This window comes from Anguilla rostrata, chromosome 5, assembly GCF_018555375.3.
Source record: "Anguilla rostrata isolate EN2019 chromosome 5, ASM1855537v3, whole genome shotgun sequence".
Taxonomy (NCBI): domain Eukaryota; kingdom Metazoa; phylum Chordata; class Actinopteri; order Anguilliformes; family Anguillidae; genus Anguilla; species Anguilla rostrata.
In genome coordinates this window covers 12,316,315-12,326,237 of record NC_057937.1, presented here as the reverse complement: position 1 = coordinate 12,326,237, position 9,923 = coordinate 12,316,315, and the positions used below count along the sequence as shown (strand labels likewise).

Here is a 9,923-nt window from a genome sequence, read left to right as displayed (position 1 = left end):
GAGCCGCTATTTTTGGTTCACAAGGGGAAACCTGCCATCGACCGCGGCCCCCCAGTACACGGGCTTCCCTAATTCACTCCTACACTCCAGGGATGAGGCAGCTCCTCAAAGGGCTGTGCTTCCGTTCCCTCCGAAACGGCATTCAGCCGCCGATGCATAACCAATGCGTGAAAACCTGGCACCGGAGGTGTATGCCTAGCCTTCTTAGCGAGTCGTGTTTCCGGACGCGGGTTCCAGTGTTAGGGCTCCCAATCCGTATTCGGTTCTGAGAAGCTCCATTGTTTCGTTCTGTGAGATAGAGGGTGCGCTTTATCCTTTGCCCGAGGGAGCCTAACGTGGTGAAGGTGGCACAAATTTGCTTTGGAGGTGTACAAATTTGTGCTCCCTGTACCGCCCTGTTAATCTTATTGATTCAAGGCTATTGTTATCTGAGGTGTGTTTGTGTGTGTGTGTGTGTGTGTGTGTGTCTGTCTGTACACATGTGGAAACCATCACAGGCTCATTCAGGTTGTGAAAACTTCACTGTCAAGTAAATATTAAAAGTTTCTGATCCAAAAGCCTGTGGTTTGTGACATTGTGTGGTAGACTGAAATGACCGAAGAGTTCTTATTCATAGAACTTTAGAATTCTACCTATATAGATACTGAGTACAGAAAGTAGCACTATAATCAGTACATTTATCTGGGCTCTATTACATTTCTCACAGGAACAACATGCACACCAATGTTCAGCATCATTCTGGTTTTTGTTGGGTGAACCATAAGGGCACAGAAGGGTTGGACTCATTTTGTACAAGAGCCCTGATGGGGTCTCAGGGGTTCACTAGAGAAATCAAGGTTCAACTTGCAGCAGGAAGGAGCACTCTGAGATTAAAACCCATGACCTTCAGGCAAAGTGTCCCTATCATCCCCGCACAGAGCTGCTTGACTGCCAATTCACTGCATGTGGTTCAAGCTACAAGGAGGGCCGCAGTTCCCTCCATCAAAGGGAAATATGCAGCAGCTGTGCGGGGTGATCTGTCAGTCATCTCAGGCGACTGAAGCAGCGGCACGACTTGAACAATGCGCTTCCTGTTTTCACTGTGAAATCCTTCCAGTCTGAGCCTGGGTGTATGTGATGGCTGTCAGGAAGAGGGAGAAATAGTCTATGGTAAGCATTGCCGTGGCAACACTAATCATACCTTGACAAATTTAAAGGCTAGCTAGCTGCCATACTCATTTCCTTTTGAGGCCTCAGTACCACCCCCCCCCCCCCCCCCCCCCCCCCCCCCAAAGAAAAAAGCTTATTATCATGGCTAGCTCAAGTCTGTAGTTGTTACAGTCTTTAATTTAACATTTTTAATCTTTTATTCAATATTTCTCTTATTATTCAGGGCCAGGTAGTTTATTTCAATGATGCTTCTTATGACTTTAAAAATAATTATTATTTATTACATAAAACATTCAGTTGCAGATGTTTATATGTTTAGTCCTGGGACACGGGGATATATTAATCTGTATAGTATTCAACCAAGTGAGCTTGTTTCACGGGAGACTTCTTTAGATGTCACCCTAGTTGGTTTTAAGTGACGGGCACATTCTGATTGATCTGTAACTTTGACAGAAACAGAAAAGTAAAGGAACAGAAAATTCGAAATTCTACGACATTCCGTGGCGCAGCCACGAACAATACAATGACCACACGGAATTGGAATGTTAACATGATCCTCAGAGCCAGGGTTTTAAAGTAGCCTATAATGGTTGAGTATCACGGTTAGTGTAACGTTCAAATGCAATGCAGTTAGGGTAGGGACAATGCTTTGAGTAAATTAACCATGGCAGAAACATCTAACCATTCGTCCAGAGGAAATGGGAACTCTTCAACGTGAGTCGACATAGCAATATGGGATTGTGGTGCTGTCCTTGGTCCTGGTTCAGCGCGCATTCGCCTTGTCTGTTCTCTTTTCTCTGCTCTCAAGTCGACTGCATCTAGACAACTGCACGCCAGTAAGTAATGACAGGGAAACGTGAAGTTGCAAGTACTGTCATGAAATATGCTACAGCATAGCTTTTCAAACCGCTCTTCACGTCTGTTCCAAAGTTACGGTCCAAAACTAACTATAAAACTGCAGTGCCTAACTTGAATTGAATAAATACGTTTTGAAAAATGCCAGCATGTAGCCTAAACCATAGTGTTTTACTCCCAAGCACATCGGGATTGTTGTCGATGTTTCCATCTGCCCACTGGGCTGGGGCGTCTTTTATATTTGGGCTTCATAGCTACCAGTAAATCTGTCACGTTTGTAGCGGCTTTATTCGGCAGTGTCTACAAAAACAGAGCAAGAATACGGAGTTGTGGGAGTGCAGCCCGCCTGATTCTGGAGAGAGACCTCTCAGAGGGAGTTTGAAGCAGCTATTTACAGCAGAGTGTATTTTCAGTAATCTGTCACCATAACCCACACGTGCACCGAAGTGCAATATTCACCATTGTTTAGCTAAGGAATTCTGGCAGGCGATAATCCCTGAATGTTCACAACTCCAGAAAACCTCGCGACCTCTTATACAAACGATGAAGTCACGTTCTTGCCAAACGACCGTTTAAAATTATCCAAGCAATCAATAAAAACAGATTTTTTGTTTTGTTTTAACGACTGCCATTATTATTATTATTATTATTATTGTTATTATTATTATTATTATTAGGCTATTAGGCTATTATTATTATGCATTGTAAAGAAATTTCATTATGAGTACGTAATAGTCAGCTGCTCCCCAAAAATTGCACTTCGAACAACATAATGGGCTGTATTTTATTACCACGCTGATTTGTATAAATCAGGCATTCATCGATAGTTGGTTACCAGTCAGCTACGACAGCCAAAAATGCCATTGAGTCCACAGGACAGTGCAGAAATTAATAACGTTTGAGCATTACTCTGCAAATGTGCACAAAAAGTACATTCAAGATGTTTAGAATCTACTGAACATCCTCAATGGTCCGAATTTGTCTCGGGCTAATCAAAGTTTGCATTGCCACGAACTCCCTATCGTAAATTTGTATGTATCCACGGCGTCAGCATTCTCGTATTATTGTTATTAACACTCGTTATGCTAGTTAAACCCATCTTGATCTTTACCTAGACTAGCCTTTAAAGTGTTGCAAATTTTCGCTTCAGTCTCTATATATCTTGTCACAAAGTAATCGTGTACTCTAGCGTGACTAAATTGCATATTTAATCGGAACAACTGGTTTGCTGGACAGTTTATTGATTGGAGACCGTACTCCGCTGTTACATAACAGAAGAGCGAGAAAATGGCGAGGACAATGCGACAGAAAAGGAGAGCCGTTTATAACTGATATGAAGGTGTTGGTTCTAAGACTTAATGGAAATCGGTTTTATAACAGATAGGAATGTCTTATACCAATTTTTCGATAGCATGCAAAAAAATGCATGTGCGACGTATTCCTCTTGGACTTTACGCACGCATAGTCCTAAGGCATGATTTAAAGAGCAAATACTGAAACCAGAAACTACGTTATCAGCATGTCACTTGAAAGCGATAAAAGATTCACATTTTATAGTCTTTCATAGGAAAAAGTCGGATACGGCCGTGTCAGAACCTCATTTTCGCGTACAGATCTTCAGGAGAGTTGCGGCAACGTCACAGACGTAGGTCTCCTTTTTTGGGGAAACCCGTCACATCCTCTGTCCATGTATGGGCATTGAGTTGATACGCAGCGGGGAATCCTCTCAGTGGAGATGATGAATGGGGAGGAGGGACGACCGATCAACCCAAGAGTATATAAGGCGAGGGAAGGGAAGCCGCCGATGTGAATTCACAGAAACAGATAGGACACGCGCAGCAACCCTGATTTTGTGCACGCAGATTACAGAATAAAGGGAATCCCGGATTATTTTCACAACTTTCTCCTCTACAGCCTTTTCGGAAATTATCTAAAGGATCTGTTCCCCTGAGATTTAAGGACATCTGACATTTGCCTGTCATTTTGCTCATCCACCTGCATTTGGATTGATACAAATCGCTGGACGTTGATTTTAGAATCATGCTGAACAACATGGATTTAAACTCCAAAGATTCGTTTTATTCCCATTTTGACAACTGTTGCAGCTCTTCCCTTGGGCTTGAGACGATTAGATCTAAAGAAAATCAGGACATTTTCATGGAGGCTGAAAGCCAAGCACCTGTTCAGTTGAATCAAGGTGAGCCGTTTTGCTGTTGCAACATAGATCAACAAATTCATGCATGCACTCTGAATTGCAGCAATAATGTAAACTATAATTGCAGAGTCCGTGTGTGGCAATTTATTAGAGAAAATGTATGAGTTTTTTTAAGTGCACCATAATGCGTATTGGCTCTTTCGCATGCTTACATAACAAATGCATAATTTGCATGCATACAATGTCAGTGTGTAGCCTAGTTGATGTGTGTCACTGAGTTTTTTATTTTTATTTTTAAAAATGTTTTTCGTTTTCCTTAGATGGTGCAACCGTGCATCCCAAAGCCGAAGCATCCAACTCGGATTTCTTCTTTGACCCAAGCGACGTCTCAAAAGGCAGCGCCCCCTCCTCTTTCGCCTACTCTGGCAGCTTCTACGTTGAGTCATCGCAAGGACCGGTGTGCAGCACAGAGACCCTGCTCAACATGATCACAGAGATAGTCGGTATATCCACGTTGCCCATGTCAGAATTCCAGCAGGGTGATCCTGGCTCGTCCTACGCATCCCCTTCTCCACTGGAAAACGGCAGGGGAAGCTTTCCAGACACGGGATTCCAGAACCAAGGCGCTACTAGTGCCGTGGTGAGCTCTTCTCCGCCAGTATACTCTCCAGAGCAGGTCTGCAACAGCTACCCCGGAGTTCAGACGAACCTCCAAGATCCCACTGCAGCCCAAACAAACTTTGGTTCATCGGCCCAGGTTCCAAGCCAGGGGCATCCAGAACCGCAGCAACCGCAGCCTGCAACGTTTCCAGTGGTTGTCAAAAATGAGTTCGAGAGCAGCTGTTACGAATGGGACCCATTCAGCAAACCCGATGCATACTTGCCCTCAAGTTTAGAACCAGATATATTCCCGATTTCTGGTAATAGCCCATCTGAGCAACAAGTGGACGTTAAGGACTTCCTTGACTCCTTGGCTCCCATTTGCCCTACTGCTGACACTGAGTGCAAAATAGAACGTGTCATCAAGCAAGAGCAATGCTTCATGGACAACTGCGCACAGAATTTTACCAGTCCCCTTTACACTAACTACCAAGTACCAGTCATGGATGTCTCAAACAACGTTTTGAAACCAGACGTGTTTTCCAATATTGGATCTCAACCTTTGACAAGCCAGTGCGATTCAACGTACTCCTCCTCTACTTTGTCCAGTACTATAGACTCGATTCTTTATTCATCTCTGTTGCCAAACACTTTTCAAAGAAACTGCACACGCGTGGAAAAACCAACTCGTATCAGAAAAAGCCCGGCTTCCTCTAACGGGCCGGCCAAAGAAAAACCTTTCTCTTGCCCCATGGAGAACTGCGACAGGCGTTTTTCCCGATCCGATGAGCTTAATCGGCACATTCGCATTCACACGGGGCACAAGCCTTTCCAGTGCCGCATCTGTTTGCGGAGTTTCAGTCGTAGCGACCACCTGACTACGCACACTAGGACTCACACAGGGGAGAAGCCGTTTTCCTGCGACGTGTGCGGCAAACGATTTGCCAGAAGCGACGAGAGAAAAAGACACGGTCGCGTGCACCTCAAACAGAAAGAAAAGATGGAGCTGAAGCCACAAGTTATTAGTACTTGGCCCTTTACTTTACCCGAGGGAATCTGAACACGCATATGCGTGTTATATGGGCTATATGTGCATGAAATTAAATCTTTCCGTCTTGGAAGATTAAAGCTTTGTAAAACAGTTGACCACTGATTACAAGTTAACGTCTAAGCGTTTGCGATGTGTCATGCCTGTCCAGTCCAGGTGACTTGACGGTCCGGCTTCCGGTGTAACTGTCATTGTCGGAGGAAGAGAAGATAAGAAGGTCTCTCGCTTGAAATCACGGCAACGTATTTCAAATGGGTCCGAATTTTGGAAGGAACCATGCATTGCAAGTCCTATTTACATGCTGAAGACTGCCAACACTAGCGTTCTATGCAACAAATGCGTAAAAACTAATGGACAGCATCCGGCATAGTCATCAGCTAATTACTCGAGACTGAAGAGTTGCTCTTACATTCTGTGTGAGGATATTTATGAGAAATCTCACTAAAGAGCAGTTTCGAAACAGACTCTGAAAAGAATAAGAATAAAAACATTGGAAATGCTACCACAGAAGCAAATCGCAAAGTTCATAACCTCCAGGTCTGAACAGCGACAACCTCAAAGCAAAAAATGCCAATCTAATCGAAAAACGAAACTGAACTAAGGGTGGCGTAGGGTGAATTACACTTAAGACTTGGCAGTTGAGAGTCCGGCGATATGTGCTTTTGATGCTTTTTACATAACACTGCGACAAGCCAAACTGTGTTTCTTAAAGTTGCATGTTCTTGTTTATATTGGAGTATTTCTTATGAAACAAAGACAGCGTTGTCCTGCGTGGGACCAAAAAAGACGCTGCGCCGTGAATATAAAATAACTCTCTCTTCGGCACTCTATTTGTGCCAAGGTTTTGTTGTCATGATATTGTTGGTTTGTACTTGTGCTGTATTTTAATACTTATTGTATTTATTACTTGGACATATGAATGAAATGTGAAGGTATACAACCTGTGGCAAAATAAATATATTTGTATAACTATCTTTAAGTATTTTTCTAAACGTGTATGTATATTTCCAAAAGCATTGCTTTCTTGCAGATTTTTAAATGGAAATGTCTTATTTCCAAACTTATTCACAAGGTTATATTTATGCTAAGAGAATGTTCCAACACCTTAAATATTCCTTTTTTATCACAGTAAAATGATGATGTTTTATTTACACCCACATTGTCACGTTTTGATAAAATTTTGAGTGGAATAAAGCTGTTCAGTGAACCAATAATATTAACAGTGTAATATATAGTTTCAATTCAATTTTATAAAATATCCCAGCACATTATCACAGCATGGTAAAGATTCTTCAATCACAATAATATCATTTAAAATATGGATAAATCTGATTTAATTCTAAGGGTTTCTGCAGTTTGTGGTATTGCCAAGCACGAATATGCACAATGCTGATTGCAGTTGAGTAATCTTGTAAGCACACATTACTGCCACATTCACTTCTTTAATTGATTGGTGATACTATTAATATCTTAAAATGCATCGTCAAAAGGCAGACATTCAATTTAGTGCAAGTGTGAATTATATCGAGGGGTTAGATTGTTTTGTACAATCTAAGTACTGTAAAATGATGTGTATTCTTAACTTGCCTTAAGTTATATTAACTGTTATATTAACTAAGATACAAACTTGTAAATTTGTACAGTTTATACGAAATACCTGAATAGTGTTGTTATTTTTCATACAAATGTTTATGAATAAAACATTTGCTTTTTCGAAATGCTACTGCATGGGTTTGCAATTCGTTCAATTTCCCAGTCTGTATTTACTGTATACACACACACAGACACACACACACATACATGCAAGCACGCGCACACATGCACACACATGCATACACACAGACAAACATGTGTTCTACTTTAGAAGTCCTCTCTCACTATAGTTTTACTCATTTAGGTGTGTGAGTGTCGTCTGCATATTTATCAGACATACCAACTGTCCTGGTAGCCATCTGTTATTCCATTTCTTCATCAGTCCTTCACAGCATTGAAAAGTGGTCAGAGAACAATACAAGAATCACTCGGTACTTTCATATTCATAGCAATGCATGAGAACACAGGAGAAATTGTATAATTATTAAGAATACCCATGCAGAAACTTAATAATGTCATAGAATTGGGGCCTGCAGTCAAAAATATTGCCATAACTTAACATAAATGGACAAATATTTCATACTAAATTTTAAAAAGCCAAAGAGGATGTGCACATCACTTTTGTTGAGGTTATGAGCCTAGAATCAACAGTGGAAAAATAACAGGAAGACACATACTCTCAGTGTTCCACATTTTTATTGGAGAAATGTAAAAAAAATAAAAATAAATAAATAATAATAAAAAAACCAAACACTTTTCTGATGGAGTCAGCCATAACTCCATTGGTCTCCTTGGCGACAAAACCAGCTCAAATAGAACCTTTTTGTCACATCTTAGCCACCAATGTTATCACCATCCATTCAAAATACCTTGTGTCTGTGAATGAATGTGTCTGTTCTTTTCTCTCATCTGCCTCAACGTTTGTGTCACGGTTCTTTTCTTCATTTTCCCATTAACTACGTTGAAAGTACCATCTATTGAAAGTGACGCATGGACATAGGCCTCCATTCACGCAAAGTAAATACTCTGATATAACTCATTCAGAAAATCATTGGAAATTATTGTTAGAATACTCTTCACAGATTGAAGAGCTTGTTTCCTGCACAGGTCTGAACAAGGATTGTTTTTGATAGCTTAAAATAAGGGGGATGGGATTCTGGGTGGTGAAGAAAGTGCTACTATTTTCTTGTTCAAGGTTGTGCTGAAATCTTATTGCACATTTGTAGTTTTGCGTTCACTGCTATATGGTAAGGTGTGCAGATAATCCATACGGGTGAAACAAAGCTACACATGGTACCTTTACAGAGCTAATATTGCATCACAGATTCATAGACAACCTGAGCACAAAACAAAGAAGATGAACCCCTCATAGCTGACTGCAGATATAAGGAAATTTGTGGTTGAAATCGAATCAGCAGACATAGAATGCATTACCCAGATCTATGAAAGGGGAATCTCTTTATGCATGCTATATACATGTTTTGTGCCTTAGGATCCCAAACAGCATGTTCTAAATGTGCAGGGATTCTGAATTTTAATGCTGTCTCAGATGTTTTTTATGGTCCACAGTGTGGCAAATTTGAGCCAAAATGGTGGGAGAGCAAGCAGTAATGTCTGTCTGGATGATATATTGCTCCATTCTGCTGCTGGTGGTACGACTGAGGACTCCGCTGTGAATTGTGGAATGAAGGATGCCTGTTTTCATATGACACGCCTCACTGGCACTGCCACTCCTTCGCCCTCACAAAAAAGGCAACAATTTGAGTATTTTCTTGACAAAGGACCAGCAGGCCCCATGGGATCTGCAGAATGTCCTGTGCAAACAGCCATAATCAGCACTGCCATGCACTCTAGCCACCGTTGGGTTCCGCACCAGTTCTTTTGGCATGAATAAGCCAGAATCTCTTGGGTTCCTCAAAAAAAAGTGACTTGTCTTTCTTCAATCAGAAACAACTAGAGTTGTTCTCTACTGAAAATAAGTTGGCCTGAGTACAATCAGCAGCTTTTAAATGATTTCGCATCAGGTTTTGGTTTGTGTAGCACCAGTAGCAGGTGCTGTATTTTGGAGTTTAAGACAGCATCCTGTACCGCCATAAAAGATTTGATTCTCTGCTGTGACCAAACCTTTACACCAAAAAAAGAACGTAGAAAAGTAATCCAGCCATTTTAAAACCTGAAGTTCATCTTAGTTTCTTTTAATATGAAGATTCATTCCTATTCTCCTCCAACAATGGTTTTGTAGAGACCTATATTCAGCATTGTTGTCCTCTCTATTTGTATATATGCGTGATTGAAACTCTGAATCAATGTGCATAGTATTTTCTTTCTCATGAAAATTAAGGTTTTGAAAAGTCACCTCTCATTTGCATATTGAAAAGCAAGCGTTCAAAACCTTCATAAATTATGCTGACATTGTTTACATACAGTAATAATAGCTTACAGTTTCAAAGTAGAATTCTGAAGTCGCAGGCTACTGAATTTAATTAGGTAGCATAAAACACATTTTTATCTCGTGTGAAAGTT

At 41.1% G+C, this 9,923-nt stretch overlaps 1 protein-coding gene across 1 annotated transcript; it reads left to right on the top strand.

Annotated features, from left to right (window-relative positions):
* The first annotated feature begins 3,804 nt into the window (after positions 1 to 3,804).
* On the top strand, positions 3,805 to 7,478 carry LOC135254718 (early growth response protein 1-B). The gene is made up of 2 exons (XM_064335143.1): positions 3,805 to 4,201; positions 4,480 to 7,478. The coding sequence occupies exons 1-2, from the start codon at positions 4,045 to 4,047 to the stop codon at positions 5,817 to 5,819; spliced, it is 1,497 nt and encodes a 498-aa protein (XP_064191213.1). The 5' UTR covers positions 3,805 to 4,044; the 3' UTR covers positions 5,820 to 7,478.
* Positions 7,479 to 9,923: the final 2,445 nt, after the last annotated feature.

What these genes read in the sequence shown, in the direction of transcription:
- LOC135254718 (XM_064335143.1), top strand. Translation starts at nt 4,045, where the DNA reads ATGCTGAACAACATGGATTTAAACTCCAAAGATTCGTTTTATTCCCAT. An exon ending in ACCTGTTCAGTTGAATCAAG is followed by an intron (nt 4,202 to 4,479) that starts GTGAGCCGTTTT and finishes CGTTTTCCTTAG; the next exon opens with ATGGTGCAACCGTGCATCCC.